Raw genomic sequence first — 23544 nt, forward strand, 5'->3', positions numbered from 1 at the left:
CCATCGCCTCATCTGAACCATCTTGCCTCATCAACACATAAGTCGCCTTCTTGTTCATAACCAGAGATGAAATTTCTGTTGTAAACCACGGTTCCCTTACCTTATCACTACCTCCCTGCCTGACAGGGACATACCTATCAAGGACACTCGATATCTGTTCCTTAAACGAGCTCCACATTTTGATTGTCTGCATCCCCTGCATTTTGCTACCCCATTCTATGCATCCTAATTCTTGCCTAATCGCATTATAATTGCCCTTGCCCCATCAATAACTCTTGACCTGTGGCATGTACCTATCCCTTTCCATCGCTAAACCAAACGTTGCTGAATTATGGTCACTCTGTCCAAAGTGCTCCCCTACAACTAAATCAAACACCTGGCCTGGTTCATCACCAAGCACCAGATCCAGTGTGGCCTCCCCTCTTGTTGGCCCTTTGACATACTGTCTGGAAACCCTCCTGAACACGTTGGACAAAGACTGATCCATCTGACGTACTAGAGTTATAGCATTTCCAGTCAATACTGGGGAAGTTAAAGTCCCCCATAATGACCACCCTGTTCTTTTCACTCCTACCCAGAATGATTTTGCTAATCTTCTCTTCCACCTCCCTAGAACTTTGTGGTGGCGTATATTAAAAAAATCCAAGCAGTGTGACTTCTCCTCTCCTGTTTCTAACCTCAGCCCACACTACCTCAGTAGATGAGTCCTTATCAAAAGTTCTCCCAGCCACCGTTATACAATCTTTGACTAATAAGGCCACGCCTCCCCTCTTTTACCTCTTTGCCTGTTCTTAATGAAAGATTTAAACCCTGGAACCTGCAACATCCATTCCTCACCCTGCTCTATCCATGTTTCCGAAATGGCCGCAACATCGAAGTCCCAGGTACCTATTCATGCTGCAAGCTCACCTACCTTATTTTGGATACTTCTGGCGTTGAAGTAGTTGAAGTAGACACACTTCGCTATCTGCCAGCACATTCCTGTGACCCTGAAATCTTGTTCCTGTCCTTCCTACTCTCATCCTCTTGTGCACTGCAACTACACTTCCGGTTCCCATGCAAATAGCATTTTGGCCCTTATTGCAAGGAGATTGGAATAGAAGAAACAAAGTCTTGCTATAGTTATAGAAGGCTTTCGTGACATCATATCTGGGATACTTTGAGCAGTTTATTTTTCTCCATAACAACAATAACACTTTACATCTTCTGCCATTTGTTCAGGGATGGAACTGTTGGTGGTAAGGCAGTATGATTGGTGGAGCAATAAGCAGCTAGGAAAGTATGTCCCAGCTGGACGAACTCGGCAGGTCTGCCAGTATCTGTGGAGAGGGGAACAGAGTCAAAGATTCAAATCTGTTATATGACTTCTTCGAACTGAAAGATGTTGGAATTTTTAAATATAATTTTGACAGAGGCGGGGGGGGAGGGAGTGGCAGATGGTAAAGAGGCCTAGTGCAGAAGATAACAGGAGTTGTTAATGTTGAAAAAGAAAGAGATGTAAAGTGGGTGTAAATTAAAATGTGAAGGAACATAATGGGTCCTCTCTCCTCAAGCGAAATAACCCAAACAAGGGCAGGGAGAAAAGAATGCAAGAAAAATGGAGAATGTTAATTATGAAGTCATTTTCTGAACTTTTGGAATTCAGTATTGAGATCTTGAGGCAGTAAGGTGCCTGAGTGCAAAATGAGGTTTTATTCCTCAAGCTTGCATTGTGCTCCCCTGGAAGTAAGGATAACGGGGACCCTGTTGTTGTTCTGGGAAAGAGTGGAAGGGGTGGGGCCGGTGCATGAAATGGATTGGACAGCGTTAAAAGCCCTATCAACCACAATTTTGCATAAGGATGCAGGTGGTTATGGCTTGGTTGAAGGAAAAGCAGGTTCTGTTGGAGACAGCAGCAATGTAGCTGCAGCAAACACCGCGAAACTGGGAATGGAATCTTTATGGGAAATAGGGTGCAAGTAGGTGTAGTTGACGTAACAGAGTCTTATAATGGATATTGATAATCATCCTTATAATGGAGATTGATGATTATTATTATTATTATTATTATTGATAAGCCTAGTAAAGTCAAGGAAGTGAAGGAAAATGTCAGAGATGGAACTATATTAAAGTGAGAAAATGATGACTGTTGGAAGCAAAACGTAATTTTCCCAATTCTAGATGAGAGCAGGAAGCACCACTGAAGATGGCATGAACATATTGGCGAAAGAATAATGGGTGACATCCTGCAAGTAGAACTGGAACGAGGAATGTTACATATACAATGGGGCGGCACGGTGGCACAGTGGTTAGCACTGCTGCCTCACAGCGCCAGAGACCCGGGTTCAATTCCCGCCTCAGGCGACTGACTGTGTGGAGTTTGCACATTCTCCCCGTGTCTGCGTGGGTTTCCTCCGGGTGCTCCGGTTTCCTCCCACAGTCCAAAGATGTGCAGGTCAGGTGAATTGGCCATGCTAAATTGCCCGTAGTGTTAGGTAAAGGGGTAAATGTATGGGTGGGTTACGCTTCGGCGGGTCGGTGTGGACTTGTTGGGCCGAAGGGCCTGTTTCCACACTGTAAGTAATCTAATCTAATCTAATATACCCCAGCAGAGATGGGCATAGCTGGGACTCTCGTTGAAGCCTGTTTTTTAACTTATCTAATTTTCTCTAAGTCAAACGAGAAGTTCAAGATACCTTCCCCTTTGAAATAAAGGCCAATGTTCCATTTGCCTTACCTATAACCTGCTGAATTTTTATGCCAGCTGAAGTTATGTGCTGAATAATTTATCAAAGACCAAATGTACATTTGAGAAGTCTGCTGGCGATACAAAAATATGTCAATTAGTTAGTTGTGAATAGGCATGAGGTTAAATGAATGGGCAACATTTTGGTAGCTGGAGTATAATGTAGGAAAATGTGAACTTGTCCATTTCGATAGAATAGAAAAGTATCATATTATTTAAATTGTTTTTTTACAATTATATATATTACAGAATTGAGAGGTACTGAGGAATCATTTCTAGTAAATTACTGTGCAAATACAGCAAATGATGAAGGAAAAGCAAATGTTTATTGTAAGGGGAATGAGGTGTAAGAGTAGGGAAGTTTGTTGAAACTAATGCTTATGGTTTTGGCCTCTTTAATGAAGAAAGGACAAAATTGCATTAGAAGCAGTTTAGAGAAGTTTCACTCAACTGATTCTTGGGATGCAGAGGTTCTTATTAGGTACAATTAGTCAGAGTTAACCTGCTACATTGTAGTTTGGAAGAACGAGAGGTGGTCTTACGATTCATAAGATCCTGAGGGAACTTGACAGGTTTGATGCTGAGAGCATGTTTTTTTCTTGTGGAAAAAACTAAAACTGGGTACATGGCTTAAAAATAGGGGATCTCCTATTTAAGATTAATGAGTTTTTTTTCTGAGGGTTGAGAGTCTATGAAATTCTCTTTCCCAGAAGGAGTGGAGGCAGTGTTATTCAGTATTTTTAAGGTAGAGGTAGGCAGATTCCTCACTAAGAATGAATCAAAGGGTCAAGCAGGAAAAGTTTTTAAATTAAAATTGCATGACTTGCCTTTTGCAAATGATTGTGAGTTTGTACATATGCCATATCTGAAGCATTTCGATTGACATAGAAAACCCTCACGATGGAATTCTGTTAGCTTATAGTACAAGGATTAGATGATACAGATTTAAGGTCTTAGAAATGAGATACTAATGAATATAAGGATGACATTTTTAAACACAGTAAGTCAGAATTATCTGGAATTTGCTGACTACAGGGGTGATGGTAATGGAGATGATTAATGATTTCAAAAGGAAATTGGATCTGCACTCTTGTAGGGCCATGGGAATAGAGCTGGGGAATAGGAATGATTGGGTCTATGCCAGTTCTCCATGGTGAAATTCAGTCTGCCAAATGTCCACCTGTTCCATATTAACTATTCCATCGTTCCATATTGGTAAAAGTGTGCTTTTAACATTTGTGAAACAAGTTCCATATTACTATCCACATTATGCATTTCACTGAACAACTTCAGGTTGCATTTACTTTTTACCATTTTAATGTAGGAAAATATCCAAAGTTGGTTACTTCTGAGATGGAATAGGAAAGATTATAAGCGATTGCTGAAGGCATGATTGAAGAGTTGGGTCTGAAGAGGATTTACAACGCTGAGACCAAACACAGGAAGCTGTAGGGGTTAAAAGAAAGGTTTAAGTGGGAGAAAGATGGATCTCGTGCTGTCACTAACTGGAACAAAATAAGGAGGGAATATGCAGCAGATCTGAATTCTAAGCATGAAAGGTGCAAAGCTGAATTGCTCCCATCTTGGAGTAATGGAAGATACATTGGAGGAATCTGCATGCTGAAACATAGGATTTGATGAGGAATAATTGATTAATGCAGGTTGGAAAAGATATATTGTTGAGAGTGATATTCTGCATGATTTTTAGTTTAAATTCAGTAGATATTGAACTCTTTGTTAAGAACTTTCTTTCCTCCCTGGATGGGGTGAGAAGGACAAAAATGGATAGGTTTGTCCAGCAGAGAAACTCGCCTTCCTGTCTTGCTACCTCTGCAATTCAGTGTGCATAAGAAGGTTCATTCATAACATTCTCAAGTTGTCAGCAATCAAGACCTTTAAGTGATCAATTAATGGTCATACAAGGGTCTTAACGCATCACTTCCCTGATCACCTGCCTCCATGGTGGATGCAAATGGCAGATTCCCAGCTGGGATACCACAATGTTGAACTTTTTGTTGGGGTTGGGGGGGGGGGGGAGGGGTCTTCAGTGGCCACAATGAAAAACGTTCAGAGGTATGGAAAGCGGGCAAAGTTGCGGCCTCTGAAAGTCATCCAACTGCCCTTATCTCTGATCCTCAATTGCCACCATGATATCTAGCCTCCAATAAGAAGATGATGAAATGACTTGCTCCGAGATCCCATATAAAATCGGCCTTGTCTAGTGATCTTAGTGAAGAAACTTGCTTCTGTGCTGCTGCTTATCTCTGAGTTAAGTAGGTAATGGGACATGGACTGTTATTTGCCACCTAGAGTTTAGATCAGAGTGGTGCTGGAAAAGCACAGCCGGTCAGGCAGCATCCGAGGAGCCGGAAAATCGACGTTTCGGGCAAAAGCCCTTCATCAGGAATGGAGGCAGGGAGCCTCCAAGGTGAAGACATAAATGGAGGTGGGGGTGGTGCTGGGAAGAAGGTAGCAAATGGGGATGGAGGTGATAGGTAGAGAGGAGGGTGGGGGGAAGATAGCAAAGAGTACAGTAGGTGAATGGGGCTGGGGATAGAGATAATCAGTCAGAGGGGAGGGTGGAGCGGATAGGTGGGAAGGGAGATTGGCAGGTGGGACAGGTCATGAGGACAGTGCTGAGCTGGAAGGTTGGAACTGGGGTAAGGTGGGGAGAGGGGAAGTGAGGAAACTGGTGGACTTCTCCCTGCCTCCATTCCTGATGAAAGGCTTTTGCCCGAAAAATCGACTTTTTTTTTCCCTGCTGCTCAGATGCTGCCTGACCTGCTGTGCTTTTCCAGCACCACTCTGATTTAAACTCTGGTTTCCAGCATCTGCAGTCCTCACTTTTGCCTTGTTATTTGCCACCTAGCACGCTTATCCCTACACTGAAGAAATAATGGAGAAAACCTCACCCTTAGAATTTTAAGGAGGCCCCCATTACATGAAGAAATTTATTTTGACCTTTTTAAATAGTAGCTACTAATTGGACAAAAAAAAACAGAATTTGATCGAATGCTTAGATCTGTCCAACCGAAGAGGTTTTAGAGCGAAATAATTTTCGACTTTATCCTTCCTAAATGTTTTTTAATTAGTCCCATACAGAGCTTTATTGGTTTTCACATCCTCCCTTCCTCTCCACAACCCTTTTTTAAAAAAAAAAGTGTACTACGTAAATATTGTTGCCATTCAGCTTTGAGCAGGTTCACTACAATGCATAGGTAAACTATGGTACAAGTAAATTCAATAGTTTGAAATGCAAGATTGGCATCGAAGTTGAAAAGGTGCAATGAACAATTGTTCAAACACATTTTTCATCCTGTTCGAGATGTAAGAAAACATTTAGTTGCTGAGTTCATTGGTTCATTGGTTGGATTAATCTTTGTTCATTACTGACTAGCCAGTTCAATGGGAAAATGTTCAGGACTTGGGATGAAAATCATGTCTTTTGTAACCAAGAAACAAAATACTATTGTTTTGCCAGTTAGTTTTAAATTGTCTCTGCATGGAATTGATGGACTGGTTCTTGCTCCAAACTTTCTGTTGAGCTATTTCTTAATAGAATCCCCATAGTGTGGAAACAGGCCTATTGGCTCAACAAGTCCACACCGACCTTCCAGAGAGTATCCCACCCAAACTCATTATTCTACATTTACCCCTGACTAATGCACCTAACCTACACATCCCCTCACCTGCACATCTTTTGGATTGTGGGAGGAAACTGGAGCACCTGGAGGAAATCTGTGCAGTCACAGGGAGAATGTGCAAACTCCACATGGTTGTCCAAGGCTGAAATTGAACCCAGGTCTCTGGCACTGTGAGGCAGCCGTGCTAACCACTGAGCCACTGTGCTGCCACCATTTTAAATTGATAGATGAAAAATAACACTTTTTGATTCATTTAGGCATAGTAGAGGATTCTGCTTTATCTATCCGATTTCTTAATTTTCACTGATATTAAACTGTAGCATTTTCTTATGAAATAATTGCAGTATCCACCCTTGGATGACTGTACAAACTCCACACAGCCAGTCACTCAGTGTCTGTGAGGGTTTCTTCCAGTTTCCTCCCACATTCCAAAGATGTCCAGGTTAGGTAGATTGGCCATGCTAATTTGCCTATAGCGTCCAGCGATGTGCAGGCTAGGTGGGTTAGCCTTGGGAAATGCAGAGATCGGGTAGGGGGGTGGGTCTGGGCAGGATGCTCTTCAGAGGGTCAGCATGGACTCGAGGGGTAGAATGGTCTGCTTCCACACTAGTGATTCCAAGTCCAAATTAACATGCCCAAAACAACATCTAGCATATATAAACTGCAGTATTAAAGTAAAAGCAAATCATTACTTTGAAATTCTAGAACGTGTCCAGAAAAATGTCCATTTTCTTCCAGTGACATTTTCAAATTACGATGTGGTTTTAATTTTATCTTTCAGTGCCAGAACCTACCAAGACCAGTCAAAGCCAGCCACAGCCTGCCAATTCCTGCAACAGCACTTCCACGACCACCATTACTAACAGTAGTGGAAACAATGGCAAGCGAGCTTCTATCAATTGTCAGCAACAGGCCTTGTCCCGCTACCCACCTCGCGAAGTGCCGCCACGCTTCCGGCATCAAGAACAGAAACAGCTATTGAAAAGGGGTCAGCCACTACCACCTGGGACTGTCATCAGCAATAGTTTAGCACAAGTTACAGGGCAAGCGGCAGCAAATCCTTCTCAGCACAGTGTTCAACAGGCATCAGGTGGACAACAGCAACTCCAGCATCCCAGCAAAGGACAGACAGGTAAGAGTGCTTGGCAAACTGCACAAATGAGCGAGCAATTAAGAGTTAAATTCAAGCTAAACCTTTGGATATTGGGCTTTGGTGATAATGACATTTGTTCATAATTTTTAAGCATACATTTCAAAATTTGTCATTGAATTCTGGATTTGTTATGTGTAGAGTGTTACGTTTTGAATAGTGGTTAAAATGCCAAATTCTTTTTGTTACCATTTCACTTCTCCTTTTTGAGAGGAAAAGTCAGATTTGAATATTTTAAAGCAAGCTTGATTGGCTGCCCAATGTTTCTCAGTTACATTAGTTGAATACAATACAGGTATCAAGGTTTCTGGCTGTATTGTATTGAAATATTTGACATTTAAGATGGCTCAAAGTTCTGAGCATTCCATAGAAGAAGTATCTCTTTCAGTCAATAAGAAACTTAATTTGATTACTTTCTATTTGATTTTTTAAACTGAGCAATATTTTGCCCCCCTCGTCATTTCTTTAATCCTTGTTGAGGATCAGAAATTCATGAGTTACTTTCTTGTAACCATTGAAAGCTGTGTAGAAAAAGGGACTTTTGACTAACTAGGTAAAGTGAAGAACAAGTTCTGCAATGTTGGCAAAAATAAGTTTTTTTTTACTTTTTGAGGTTTTCGTAAGTGTTGTAGCTTGTTTATTGCTGGTTGTGTGATCTGAAGCATATTTCATCTTGAGTAAGCTTGAACTTGAAGGCTGTTTATCTAAATGATTGCTGCATTCATAACAAAATAGATGAATTGGTAGTATAAATAGAAGTAATTGAGTATGGTATGATATGAATCACAAAGGTATAGAAGTGATGGTTAAAACATTGGTTTGGCCTTAACTAGAATACTGGGTTCAATTCCTGGCATCACAGTTTAGAGATGGTGCTGATGAGATTTACTTGGATGGTACTAAGAGTGTGAGACTAAGGGAGGGAGGTAGAGCCAGGGCTTTTGGAGCAGGCATGGTCTGATATTAATCAGGTCGCTGGTTTGGCACAGTTCCCTTCTGTGCTGTATCTTTCTAATTCTGTGATTCGTTGATATCCAAACTTGGGCTTGAAGCCTTAGAACTTGAAGTCAGTAGTGGACCTCTGATAAATCTTGAAGATTCCATAGTTTTTGTGAGACAAATAATTGCTCCAAATGAGGCTGCATATGTAGGCTTTAACATAAAGCAATTTGTCTCAACAGTAATTGATATTCTTGTGAAAAGATGGCGATTTCCTGGGGAGGTTCAATTTCCCTTAACCAGTAAAGATGTACAATTGGTAATATAATACTCCTCTGTGGGAATGCTTTCAATGAGAATTTTTTTAAATATAATTTTGCTGTTGCCAAAGTACCATTTGCAAACATGAGCACTACCACATACCTTAAGGCTATCAGCAAGCCCTACTACTCCCAGCTCCTCGGATTAAGCATCCTTTATATTTCTCCTCAGTTGGTAATACTGGTCTAGCATGCTGCCTTTCCCTTTATGAATGGCCTATCCCTTACACTCCAGCACAAGACTGTCTTCACCATTGGAATTTATAAAACTCCATGTGCTATTAGATTGGCTTCTTCATAAACTTTGTGACAATAGCTGTTAGCCATTTGCTTACCTTGCAAACTTGATACAGAAATAAAGTAGGTCAAAGTTATCCTGCAGAATACTGGCTATCTTGACAAGATCATCATTCTCTGTGTATTGTACAAACTGGCAAATAAACCAAAGACCATTACTTTCAAATCTCTACAGTTCCCAGTTTGTCCTTTGTCTTGGAAAAACAAGTTGTTTTTAAAAGTTGAGCAACAGATTCAATAAGTAATTTGATGTTGCTATTAAATATCAACTGTGCAAGTGGCATTGTCACTAACAGGATGCTACTGTAAGTTCAAAAAAATCTTTTGCCATTTGAACATTGACACAAATTCATACACACTGCCAGGTATGTATGCTGTACATCACAATGATTGACTGATTGTACTCTGCCTATTACAAACAACTTAAGGAACATGCTGTTTGAGTCAGAGTGTACTCTACGAGCTTGCCTTGCAAACCCAAAATAAAATGTCTGTTATTTGATGTGATTTTACATTTCTATCAAATTTGCTGAACAGTACTCAATGTGCTTTGTTTGTTCATGGGATTTGAGCATTGCAGGCAATATCAATATTTATTGCCTATTCTTAATTACCCTAGAGGACATGGTGATAAGCTGAATGAGGTGTCAGGATGTAATTCATGGGGCATAGGGATACCCACAAGGCTATTCTGGAGAGAGTTCCAGGATTTTGACCCAGTGACAATGAAGGTATGCAATATCATTCCAAGTCAGGGTAGTATGCGGCTTGGAGGGGAGGTTGCAGAGGGTTGTGTTTCCGTGCACCTGCTGCCCTTGTGGTCCCAGATTTTGAAGATATTGTCCGAAGAGAATTGCTGAGTTACTGTATTGCATCCTGTACATGGTACACATATTTTGTGTCTGTGATGAAGGGAGTAAACATTGAAGGTTGTGGATGGGGTGCAAATCAAGCGTTGATTTGTCCTGCATGGTATCAAACTTAAGTGTTGTTGGGCCAGCAGTTATTCAAGCAAGTGGAGAGTCTTTTTCATCACACTTGTGACACATGTTGTGATGTGGAGAGGCATTGGGTAGGTAGGAAATGAGTTCTCAGTGCAGAATTACAAGTTTTGACGAACATTAATAACCAACCTTAAAAATAAGTATTTGAGCTCATTATATGGTTAATGGAGACTTGCACAGCTTTGAGTTGGAGAAATCCTAAACTAATCCCAACAAACCTCACAACATATCATTCTATACAGCGGTATATCTGAGTAAACCACAAAGGGCATTAAATCCATATTGGCAGATGGATAAACTATTACAAGCTAATCAAACAAATCAGCCTTTTCATTTAGTTTAGATTAGATTACTTAGTGTGGAAACATGCCCTTTGGCACAAGTCCACACTGACCCTCTGAAGAGCAACCCACCCAGACCCATTCCCGTACATTTACCCCTTCACCTAACACTATGGGCAATTTAGCATGGCCAATTCACCCAACCTGCACATTTTTGGACTGTGGGAGGAAACCGGATCACCCGGAGGAAACCCATGCAGACACTGGGAGAATGTGCAAACTCCACACAGATAGTTGCCTGAGGCGGGAATTGAACCAGTGTCTCTGGCGCTGTGAGGCAGCAGTGCTAACCACTGTGTCACCGTGCCATACTGATTTTAGTTCATCAGTATTTATTTTTTTTACTCGAACTTACTGTCATGAACCTTGCTCAACCATTAGAATTTGCCTATCTTTTCAGTGGATTGTGTGACAATTTTGAGGATAATTTTAATTGGTTCTTTGACAAACAGCTGTTGCTTGGAATAAGAGCTGATGCAAGGGAAATTGAAGTAAGTAACTCAAGAATCATGTGTCCAGTTATGATGACTGCACTGACTGCATAACACCATTGCATAATAAGACGAAAGCAGATTATTGGCTTGGTTAATTAACCATCTGCTCTTGTAAAGAAGCATAAAGTGATCATATAGTAAAATTTGACAGTTCTGCAATATGTTTCAATTTTATGAACTTAAGTTTAGACTTTTATGTCAGTTTTTTCGCATGTGTTTTTGCACTTTTTCCAACTTTTCATCTTGTTTACTGAAATGTATTAGTCTCTTGCTTAGCTAGTATTGCAGTTGGTCTAATACTTTGGATATTCAACCATAGAGCTGTGGCAGTAAATACTGACAGATCATATGATCTGCACCAGTTGGGGATTTCCACCTAACAACTTGAATCCCATTTTCCAGTGTCTTGGTGCTCTGAGAATGCATTTAGGTACTTTTTGGATGTTCCTGCCTCTACCACCTATGCAGGGTTCTGGATTTAATGTTTCTTCCTGTCTTTACCCCGATTAATGTTGGTCATGTCCCTTCTCAATCTCCTGTGCTCGAAGGAAGTTAGCCCCAGTCAGTCCAATCTTCCTTCATGGCTAAAGCTGTCTGGTCTGGACAACATCCTGGTAAATGTCCTCTATGTAGTCTCTATTGTTGTCACATCCCTCCTGTGATATGGATTCCAGAACTGCACACAACAGTCTAACTGTGGCCTAACCAACACTTTGTTCAGTTCCAGCATAACCTCCCTGCATTTAAACTGGATGCCTTGACTAATATAGGTAAGTATCCTATATGCCTTTTTAACCACTTTATCCACCTATCCTGATACCCTAATACATCACTGTGCTCACCAAGGTCCCTCTGATCTTCAGTGCTTCCCAGGCTTCGACTGTTCATCATGTATTACCTTGTCTTGTTTATCCTGCCAAAATGCATCATCTCACATTTATCCAATTGAAATCCATTTACTACTGATCAGCCTGTCTATATCCTCTTGTTGTTTAAGGTTATCCTCAGCACTCTTTTTAACAGCCTACTAATTTTTGAAGTTTCTGCAAGCTTCCTGAACCTCCTGTATTCACGTCTAAATCAATTATTTAAACAAGAACAAGTGCCCCAATACTGACCCCTGTGGGACTCCACAGGATGCAATCTCCCAGTCTGAAAAACTTCCTTCAACCACTTACTCTCTGTTTTTTGCCACTTGGCCAATTGTGGGTCCAATTTTCAAAGTTTCTTTGGATTTCATGGGCTATTACTTTGCTATGAGTCTCTCGTGTGCAACCTTATCAAAAGCCTTGCTGAAGTTCAATTAGACTGCATCAAAAGCATTACCCTCATCTATACACCTGGTCACCTCTTCCAAAAATTAAATTGGTTTGTCAGACGTGACCTCCCCTTAGCAAAACAATGTTCACTGTTCTTAATTAATCCCTGTCTCTTTAAATTAAGGTGAATTCTGTTGTTCAGAATTGCTTCCAATAATTTCCTCATCACTGAGGTTAGAATGACCGACATAAACTTACCTAGTTTATCCCTTGCTCCTTTCTTGTGTAATGGTACCATATTGGATGACCTCCAGTCCATTGGCACCTCTCCTGTGACCAAAGAGGAATCAAAATTTTTTGCAAGCGCTCCTGCTATTTCCACTCTTGCCTCACTTAACAACCTGCGATATATTCATCTGACCTTGAAGACACATCTACATCTAAGCTTGCCAGAACATTCAATTTCATCACCATCCAAGGGCCTAAACAGTCTTTCCAGGTGAAGCAGCATTTCATCATCGTCTCCTGCAATCTTATCTATTGCGTTTACTGCACCCAGTGTGGCCTTATCTACTTTACAGAAACCAAAGCAGACTGGGTGACTGCTTTGTAGAACACCTCCAGTCCATGCGAAAGTATGACCCTGACTTTCCCGGTCACTTTAACACCACATCCTGCTTGCATGCCCACTGGTCTGTCTTTGGCATGCTGCAGTGCTTCAGTAAATCACAGCGCAAGCTGAAGGAACACAATGGGTAAAATGAGAGGGCATGCGTTTAAGGTGAAAGGGGGAAGAATTTAAAAGGGACCTGAGGGGCAGCATTTTCACCGGGGGGGGGGGGGGGGGGGTGAATGGTGATGGTCATGTATGGATTGAGCTGCCACAGGAAGTGGAGGAGGCTGGTACAGTTATGACATTTAAAATGCATTTGGATGGGGACATGGATAGAAAAGGTTTAGAGGGAAATGCTGGCAAATGGACAAGACCGGTTTAAGGTTGGCGCAGACAAGTTGGACCGAAAGGTCTATTTCCATGCTATATAACTCTTCGACTCTATGGCTCTGTAACAAGTCTGGTGACCCTTTATTGCACTCCCTCTCTGACAGGATTATTTGTGCTCTAACCAAGCTCCTATAAATACAATGGATACAATCGTGATGCAAAATGGGAGAATTTCAAAAGGGAGATGAATAGGGTGTAAGCTAGGTAAATACCTATGAAAAGTTAATACAGGGAATCCAAAGATGGAGTGCCCTGGATGACTAAGAATATTGATTTTAAAAAAAAAAGGAAGAAAAGCTAGGTATGTAATGTGTACCAAAATAATAATAGCAGAAATCAAGAAGTATATCTCAAATGCAGGAGAGAAGTTAAGGTTGGAATACGGAAAGCTGAAGTGAAGCATGAGGAATGGATAGCAGGCTTCGCTAAGACAGATAGTAAAATGTTCTTTGATTAGAACCCCTACAGTGTGGAAATAGGCTATTTGGCCCAACAAATCCACACTGGCCCTCCGAAGAGTAACCTGCCCAGATCCATTTTCCTAACCGATATTTACTCCTGACCAATGCACCTAACACTATGAGCAATTTAAGCATGGCCAATTCACCTTATCTGCACACCTTTGGACTTGTAGGAGGAAACCGAGTACCCAGAGGAAACCCATGCAGACACTGGGAGAATGTGTAAACTCTGCAGACAGTTACCCGAGGCGCTAATCGAACCTGGGTCATTGGCTCTTAGGCAGCAGTGCTAACCACTGAGCCACCGTGCTGCCTCTTCTTCAGGCATATTATAGTAAAAGGTTAGTGAAAGATATAATGGGTACCAAAAGGAACAAGCAGGGTAAGCTGCTTACTGAAGCAAAGGATATGGCAGATGTATCCAATGAATACTTTGCTTCGGTCTATACCAAATTAGAAGATGGTGACAATGGCCTAGTTGAAAATGGGTGTTGAGCAATTGAACAGTATAGTGATAAATAAAGAAGGGAAGCTGAAAATGCTGGTAGCACTTCAATTAAAGAGGTTGCCAGGCTTGGATGTGATGTATCCTAGATTGCTGAGAGTGAAGCGAGCAAATTGCATAGACTTCGACAGAAATACTCCAGGTCTTTCTGAACATAGGCCTAGTCCCTGGGAACTGCAGGATTGTAAATGTGACACCATTGTTCAAGAAAGGGACAAAGGATAACCCAGGAAACTATAGACCTGTCAGCTTGGCATCAGTGTGGGAAAACTAATGGAGGCCATAATACGGGATAAGGTAAATATATATTTAGAGCAAGATAAGTTAGTACTCGACAGTCAACATGGCTTTGTCAAGGGCAAGTCGTGTCTGACAAATTTATTGAGTTCTTTGACAAGGTGATACAAGCAGTGGATGCGGGTAGTGTTGTAGACCTTGTACGTTTGGACTTTTGGAAAACATTTGATATGTTGCCACATGGCAGATTGTTTAGCAAATTAGAAATGTTTGGGACTTGGCAGCATGGATTAAAAGTTGGCTAAAAGATAGGAAACAGAGTTTGGATATAGATGGATATTTCTCAAGGTGGAGACAAGTTGAAAGTGGTGTTCCCCATTGATTGCTGTTGGGTCCCTTGCTTTTTCTGATTTATATAAATGATTTGGAGATAGGTGTTCAAATCTCTAAATTTTCAGATGATACTAAGCTGAGGAGAATAGTGAATTGTGAGGATGATGCTGAGTGACTTCAGAGGGACATTGACCAGTTGGCCAAATGTGCAGAAATCTGCCAAATGAATTTCAATACAGAGGGATGTGTGGTAATGCATTTTGGTAGAGAGGCAATACAAGCTCAGTGGTACAATATTGAGCGGGGTACAGGAGTAGAGTGGCATTGGAGTTCATGTGCATGATTCTCTGAAGGTGGCAAGGCAAATTGCAACCGTTGTTAAGAGGACTTAAAGGATCCTTGAGTTTATAAATAGAGGCATAGTGTAAAAGCAAGGAAGCTGTACCTCTGCAAATCATTGGTCAGCCCACATTTGGACTATTGTTTTCCATTCTGGGCACCTTATTTAAGGAAGGATGGTAAAGCCCTGGAGAGTGTGTGTAGGGCATTTACTAGAATGATACCAGGAATGAAGGATTTTAGATACAAAGAAAGATTAGGGAGATTGGGCATATTTACCTTGGAACAGAATAGGTTGAGTGATCTTATTGAGGTGTTCAAAATTATGAACAATTTTGACAGGCGAGAGAAGCATGTTCTGTTTCCACTAGTTGGTATGTCAGTAACTTTGGGTCACGGTTTCAAGACAGTCAGGACTGTCAGGAGGACAACTCTGGGTGAGAGGAATGCACTGCCCGAGTGTGGTGGAGGTAGATTCCTTTGGAGGTTTCAGAAGAAGCTGGATATATATTTGAAAGTGATTAAATTAGAGGGCTGTGGAAAATAGGGCTGGAAAGTGGGACGAGCTGGGTAGCTCTTTTGGAAGCCGGTACAGACATGATGGGTTAAATGGCCTTCTACGCTGTAAAACCATATGATTCTATATAATTAAGGCAAAGCCTTACTGCAAATCCTCTTGCAATAAAGGCAAACATCCTAGTAGCCCCTCTAATGGGTAGATGTGCCTGCATGTCAACCTTCATTGACTTACTGACAAGGTCCCTTTGTATATCTACACTTTAAAACTTCTTACTATTTAAAAAGTTTTCTGTACATCTGTTCCTCCTATCAAAGTGTATAACTTCGCATTTTCCACAATATATTCCATCTGTATTGTTCTTGCCTATTCACTAACCCGGTCCAAAACCTTCTAAAGCTGCTTTACATCTTCCTTACAGCACATGTTCCTATTTAAAATTTGCACATGCAAAACTAAGATTACATTTAGCCCCCTGCACCAAATCATTCAGGCCCAAGTACTGATTGTTACAGTATCCCACTAGTCACAGCCTGCTTAATGCGAAATGACCCATTTATTCCTACTGTTTTCTGTATATAAGCCAATAATTAATCCATGCCAGTACATTACCTCGTGTTGCATATGTTTTAATTTTTCTACTCAACCTTGTGTGGCACTTTATCAAAAGCCTTTTGAAAATCCATGCACTATGTCCATTGACTCTCCTTAAGATGTTTGTCAAGCACTCTTACCCATTCGTATATCCATGCTGATGTTGCCCAATCAGATCATTTGTATCCAAGTTGGAATAGAAATTGCTGGTGAAATTGAGCAGGTCTGGCAGCATTTTTAACAAGGAAGCAGTGTTAACGTTTATTCAGAAGGATCATTTGACCTGAAACATGAACTTTGCAGAAATCCTTCCAGAATCTATGGAATTTTCAAATATATTCGCCCCATACAGAAGTTGACACCTTGATGGCTTGCTACTTACTCTTCTCCTCTGAAAGCCCATCTCCATAGCAACTAAGATTTTATAACCTTCTGTCTCCATGCAAAAATGTGATTTTCTGCCCTGAAGATCGCCAAATCCATTCTATCCTAAACTTCAGTAGATCTCTTATAATCATTTCAAAATCTGACATTCCCTGTGTTTTGGAGAGTTAACACTATTAACCATCAATGCGACTTTCCTGAACTACCTACCCATACCTATTTCTCCCTCGTTCATGGGATGTGGGCATCACTGGCTTAGTTCTCCTAATTTGTTGTCTGTCCCTAGTTAACCTTGAGAAGGTGGTGGTGACCTGCCTTCTGGAACCATTGCAGTCCATTTGCGGTTGGTAGGCCCACAATGCTGTTAGGGTGGGAATTCCAAGATTTCGACTCAGTGACACTGAAGGAGTGGCAATATATTTCCAAGCCAGGATGGTGAGTGGCTTGGAGGGGATCTTGCAGGTGATTGTGTTCCCATGTATCTGCTGCTCATTTCTTTCTAGATGAAGTGGTTATGGGTTTGGTAGATGCTGTTTAAGGATCTTTGGCAAATTACTGCAGTAGGTCTTGTAGATGTTACACAATGCTGTTACTGAGGATCAGAGGTGGAGTGACTGAATGCTTGTGGATGCGGTGCCAGTCAAGCAGACTGCTTTTTCAGTGTTGTTGTAACTGCCCTCATCAATGTATTCCACCACCCTCCTGACATGCCTTTTTGATGGTGGACAGGTTTTGGGGAGTCAGGAGGTAACTTGCTGCATATATGTTGAGTCGTCTTCAATTTGTGGTCAATGGTAATCTCAAGATCCTGATAGTCGGGGATTCAGTGATAATGCCATTGAATGACAAGGGATGATAGTACTAACTCTCCAAAACACAAGGAATGTCAGATTTTGTGCGGCATGTATGTTACTTGCTACTTGTCACCCCAAGACTGAAATTTGTCCAGGTTCTGTTGCATTTGAATGTGGACTGCACCTAGACCTGAGGAGTTGTGAATGGTGCTGAATCTTGTGTAATCCCTGGCAAACATCCCCACTTTTGATCTTATGATGGAGGGAAAGGTCACTAATGAAGTGGCTAAAGGTGGCTGGGTCTCGGGCACTCCCCTCAGGAAGTCCTGCAGAGAGATCCTGGAGTTAATTGACTGACCTTCAACAATCACAACTATGTTCCTATGTTTCACGTATGACTCCAAATATTAAAAAGTTTTCCCCGTGATTTCCATTGACTTCAGTTTTGCTAGGGCTCCTTAATGTCAGATGTGGCCTTGATGCCAAGAGATATCACTCTTGTTTCATCTGTGGAATTCAGCTTCTTTGTCCATATTTGAACCAAGGCTGTAATGAGTTCAGGAGCTGTGTGGCCCATGGCAGATCTATATCTGCACATCCGTGAGCATGTTATTGCTGAGCAGGTGCTACATGATAGCTCTGTTGATGATGTCTTCCATCACTTCACTGACAGTGAGAGTAGATTGATGGAGCATTATTTGGCTGGGTTGGATTTGTCCTGTATTTTGTGTATAGGACATACCTGGGGATTTTTCTGGTAGATGCTAGAGTTGTAGTTGTACTAGACTTTGGACAGGAATGTGGCAAGTTCTGGACACAAGGTTACAGTACTATTGCTGGAATGTTATCAAGGCCAGTGGCCTTTACAGTACCCAGTGCCTCCAAACATTTCTTGATATCAATTGGGTTGAATCAAATTAGCTGCAGACTGGCACCTGCGATGTTGGGGACCTTTGAAGGAGGTGGAAAAATCATCCAGTCAGCACATCTGGCTGAAATGCTTTTTCATTAGTATGCTGGGCTCTCCCATCACTGAGGATGGGGGATATTTGTGTAGCCTCCTATATTATTTGATGGCCCACCATCAATTATGACTGGGTGTGACAGGATTGCACAGTTTTCATCTGATCAATTGATTCTGGGATTGCTTAGCTGTGTCTAGCTGTGTCTATCATTTTATTGCTGATGCTGATTTGCATGCAAGTAATCTTGTAGCTTCACCAAGTTGACATCTCATTTTTAGGTATGCCAAGTTTGACATGCCTTCCTGAGCTCTTCATTGTACTAGGATTGATCCCCTGACTTGATGCTAATGGTGGAGAGGGGGATTTGTTGGGCTATGAGGTTGTAAATTGTGTTGGAGATTCTGCTGCTGCTCGTTGCCCACAGCACCTCCTTGGATGCCCAGTCTTGAGTTGCTAGTTCTGTTTGAAGTCTGTTTCATTTAGCATGGTGACAGTGCCATACAACATAATGTAAGGTGTAATCATGTGAAGGTGGAACTTTGTTTCCAATGATGACTGTGTGGTGGTCTCTCTTACTGATATTTTCATGAATGGATGCATCTATGAGAAGTATACATAAGTTGCATATTTTTGCTATCAAGACAGCTGAGTCCACACTTTAACCTTTTCACAGCTTGTTTTTGGGTAGAATTCACAAGGTCAGAGGACCCTTTCATCTGTTTTACCCTAAAAGAGACAGTTCATTATCTTTATAAACTTTATTCATAATTGATAGTCCAGTCGACCGACAGCACAAAAATGGTACAAGGTTGAAATAATTGATGGGTTAAATTGGGTGTTTTCAAAACTAATCTCAACATTCTGATAACCTTGCTATAGATGAAATGGAGGAGATGAAGAGAAGTGAGTCCAGGATAAATTCCTTAAGATCTGTCAAATTGAAAATACAGGGATACTAAATGTGGCTTTCACTGTCAATGCTTTGGCTACAGTTTTGTAGGTCGGGAAACCAAGTGAGTGTAGTTGCATTGAGCAGGACAGCAGAAGGAGGGCATTGGAAGATGATCATACTGACTGTGGCAAAGGCTGTGGTGTTTCTGCAACATAGTTACAATCACTTGAAGATGTCATTTGAAAATTTGATGAGGACTATGTCCTTAGTGTGACAGGCAGGAACTTTCTTGGAAAGATTCAAACTTAAACTTGTAGTAATGGATGAAACTGGGAGGTACGGTGGCACTGTGGTTAGCACTGCTGCCTCACAGCGCCAGAGACCCGAGTTCAATTCCCGCCTCAGGCGACTGACTGTGTGGAGTTTGCACATTCTCCCCGTGTCTGCGTGGGTTTCCTCCGGGTGCTCCGGTTTCCTCCCACAGTCCAAAGATGTGCAGGTCAGGTGAATTGGCCATGCTAAATTGCACGTAGTGTTAGGTAAGGGGTAGATGTAGGGATATGGGTGGGTTGCGCTTCGGCGGGGCAGTGGGGACTTGTTGGGCCGAAGGGCCTGTTTCCACACTGTAAGTAATCTAATCTAAACATATTCACAAGCATTGAAATGGAAAGCAGGTTTGGAAGCTGAGGTGGAATAGCAGAGAGAATGAGGGTGGCTTTACTGCAGATGGATGTCAACAGAGGTTTAAAAAGAGAACGATATGCCAAGTCACTGACTCATTTATCATGTGAGCTATCGTAGGGCAAGGAAGAGAGTTTTGTCCACATCCATTTCCAATAAGCACTAATCAATGTGACCTCGGAAAGTGCATAAAGGAATATGTAGAACAAACTGCAGAGATATGTGGAATGTTCCTGCATCGAGAATTGAATTCACGTTGCTGTTCTGAATGTGTGATCATGCTACTGTGTTGAGGTTAATGCATCACGGAAAGTACTGTTCTGAAGTTTTTATATGGGATAGCAATTTGTTCAGATAGAAAAATATGAGAACTTTGAGTTAGACCAAAGATTTCTAAACAAAATAAAGGAATTAATATGACTTTGTAAAGTGCAGTGTGCAATTTTCAAAAAACACCATGTGGAGCTCATGCAATCAATTATATAATAAATATATGGACTTCAGTAAGGCGTTCAACAAGGTTCCCCCTAGGAGACTGAGTAGCAAGGTTAGATCTCATGGAATACAAGGAGAACTAGCCATTTGAATACAGAACTGGCTCAAAGGTAGAAGACACAGGGTGGTGGTGGAGGGTTGTTTTTCAGACTGGAGGCCTGTGACCAGTGGAGTGCCACAAGGATTGGTGCTGGGCCCTCTACTTTTTGTCATTTACATGAATGATTTGAATGTGAGCATAAGAGGTACAGTTAGCAAGTTTGCAGATGACCCAAAAATTGGAGGTGTAGTGGACAGCGAAGAGGGTTACCTCAGATTACAACAGGATCTGGACCAGATGGGCCAATGGGCTGAGAAGTGGCAGATGGAGTTTAATTCAGATAAATGCGAGGTGCTGCATTTTGGGAAAGCAAATCTTAGCAGGATTTATACACTTAATGGTAAAGTCCTAGGGAGTGTTGCTGAACAAAGAGACCTTGGAGTGCAGGTTCATAACTCCTTGAAAGTGGAGTCGCAGGTAGATAGGATAGTGAAGGAGATGTTTGGTATACTTTCCTTTATTGATCAGAGTATTGAGTACAGGAGTTGGGAGGTCATGTTGTGGCTGTACAGGACATTGGTTAGGCCACTGTTGGAATATTGCATGCAATTCTGGTCTCCTTCCTATCGGAAAGATGTTGTGAAATTTGAAAGGGTTCAGAAAAGATTTACAAGGCTGTTGCCAGTGTTGGAGGATCTGAGCTATAGGGAGAGGCTGAACAGACTGGGGCTATTTTCCCTGGAGTGTCGGAGGCTGAGGGGTGACCTTACAGAGGTTTACAAAATTGAGGGGCATGGATAGGATAAATAGACAAAGTCTTTTCCCTGGGGTCAGGGAGTCCTGAACTAGAAGGCATAGGTTTAGGGTGAGAGGGGAAAGATACAAAAGAGACCTCAGGGGCAACTTTTTCACGCAGAGGGTGGTACGTGTATGAAATGAGCTGCCAGAGGATGTGGTGGAGGCTGGTACAATTGCAACATTTAAGAAGCATTTGGATGGGTGTATGAATAGGAAGGGTTTGGAGGGATATGGGCCGGGCGCTGGCAGGTGGGGCTAGATTGGGTTGGGATATCTGGTCGGCATGGACGGGTTGGACCGAAGGGTCTGTTTCCATGCTGTACATCTCTGTGACTCTATGACTCATTATAGAGGCTTTTTGAACATTTTAAATATTTAGCACTTTTTCTTAGTAAGAAGCCTGGTAAGAAAACTGCTGAAAACAAAGCTTATGGAACACTTAGTTGCTGTGAAATCGAAGTAATAGCCAGTTTAGTTTGCATTTTTTATTTGGTATCTCCGGGAGGAATACCAGCTGGAGGGAAAATGGCACTTATTGAATGCAAAGAAATGAGAGAGAAGAAACCAGTTGCAGCCATGCCATCCTGAGCAGAAAGTTTTACTGGGGAGATAGTGATGACTCTGAACTAAGTTTTTGGTATTTGAAGGTTCTTGCTGGGCATGAAAGAAATAAGCTGAATTTAATTGGTTTTCTGTTATTTGTAAGAAAACTTTTCCAGTTTTTTTTCCCCCTAGTGTAATATTGTTCACAGTTTTCTTTAAATGAGCATTTCACATTAGAGCATGCTCTTGACCTTTCACTTTCTTTCTAATCTATCATAGGAGCAATGTTTGCATTGTCATACATGGTATTTGGACTCTTAAGCAAAATCATATGAATTTGTCAATTCTTTTTCAATAATTATGAACTCTCCACTAAACTTAAAGCCACAACAAACATGGAAAGCATGAATTTCCTAGGTATCTCAGTATTTAAATTGGCACAAGAAAACAAGCATAAGTTAGCAAGAGAAGTTTTTTTTTAAATAACTGGCGCATGCAAACATCCGAGGAGGCAGTGACCTAATGGTAATGTCCCTGGACTAGTAATCCATAGGCTTTGACTAATGCTCTTAGGTTGCAGGGTCAAATTCTGTGATGACATTTAAATTCAATTAATAAATATGAAATGTAAAGGTAATCTAAGTTTATAGTGATCATGATAGAACTACAATCACTTGTTGTAAAGTCCATCTGGTTCACTAATTTTTTTGGGGAATGAAATCTGCCATCATTGCCTGGTTGGGGTTATATGTGACTCCAGATCAACAACGTGGTTCTCGCCAGCTCTTTGAAATAGCATAGTAAGTCATTCAGTTTAAGGACAATTAGAAATTAGTAACCAGTGCAGCCATATGCCATGAAGTGGAGAGTGGGTGGTGGTGAGTGTCAGGTATTATAGTTAGCCAAGTGTTAAGTGCAGATTTTAATTCTCTAATTTTTCATGGTTCAATATTAAGGTACTTATATCAAAACCCCCTGAAGTTTCTGCCTCTAACTCAAATTTGAGGACTTTTTAAAAATGTTTTGGAACCTTTTAGACATTAGAACATTGCTATTAAAAGCTTAACTTTTCCAGGCAACTACCACATAGTACTTTAGGACTTTAATGGATTTTTAAGCGGTCCAGATGCACATTTTGCAGGGTATATTTGGTTTCCACTGATCCAGAGAAGATCTTGGCTCTTGTCTTGTGTACTAACTGCTGATTTGGCATCCTTTTCAATGTCTTTTTGCAATTCCAAGTAATACTACATATACTGGTTCCCCTTAATTTACTTTCCTAGTTACATTCTGAAAGATAAAAATCCTTCAATAAATTTGTCATACACTTTTTTTTTAAACCTACCATAAAACCATCTTGACTTGTTTTAATGTACTATTCTCTAAATACATTGTTGAGCCTTCCTCATCGTAGATTCCAGCACTTTTCTGATTGATGAAGGCTAATTGCTCTGAATTTTCCTGTTTTCTCTGTCACTCCTTTTCTGAATAGTGATGTTATATTTGCTAGTACCATTCCAGAATGCAAGCACTTTTTGGAAAATCATAAAAACTGAGCCTGTCCTCCTTTGTGAAGATTGAGGACATTTGAGAGTTATTCAGAATCACGAGGGGGCTGGATAAATTAGATGGAAAGAAATTATTCACATTGATGACAGGTTGGAGAAACAGAGAACACAGATTTATGATTGATAAAGGTGATGTGGGGACTAGTTCATGTGGTCAGTGATTGGTATCTGGAACCTAACTGTGGTAGAGGCAAATTAATTTGTGGCTTTCAAAGGGGAATT

At 41.2% G+C, this 23544-nt stretch overlaps 1 protein-coding gene across 10 annotated transcripts in view; it reads left to right on the forward strand.

Moving 5' to 3' along the window:
- The window catches only part of tnrc6c1 (trinucleotide repeat containing adaptor 6C1), a 693384-nt gene that overhangs the window by 565310 nt on the left and 104530 nt on the right, over positions 1–23544 (forward strand). For all 10 annotated transcript variants that reach the window (XM_088000550.1, XM_088000552.1, XM_043714631.2 and 7 more), the window contains one exon: positions 7151–7501. In XM_088000550.1, coding sequence (XP_087856676.1) covers positions 7151–7501 — 351 coding nt within the window. The remainder of the gene's footprint in view (positions 1–7150; positions 7502–23544) is intronic.

The sequence above is a fragment of the Chiloscyllium plagiosum genome, unplaced genomic scaffold, assembly GCF_037043375.1.
Source record: "Chiloscyllium plagiosum isolate Xiang-an unplaced genomic scaffold, Cpla_swu_hap1 HiC_scaffold_25, whole genome shotgun sequence".
Classification (NCBI taxonomy): Eukaryota; Metazoa; Chordata; class Chondrichthyes; order Orectolobiformes; family Hemiscylliidae; genus Chiloscyllium; species Chiloscyllium plagiosum.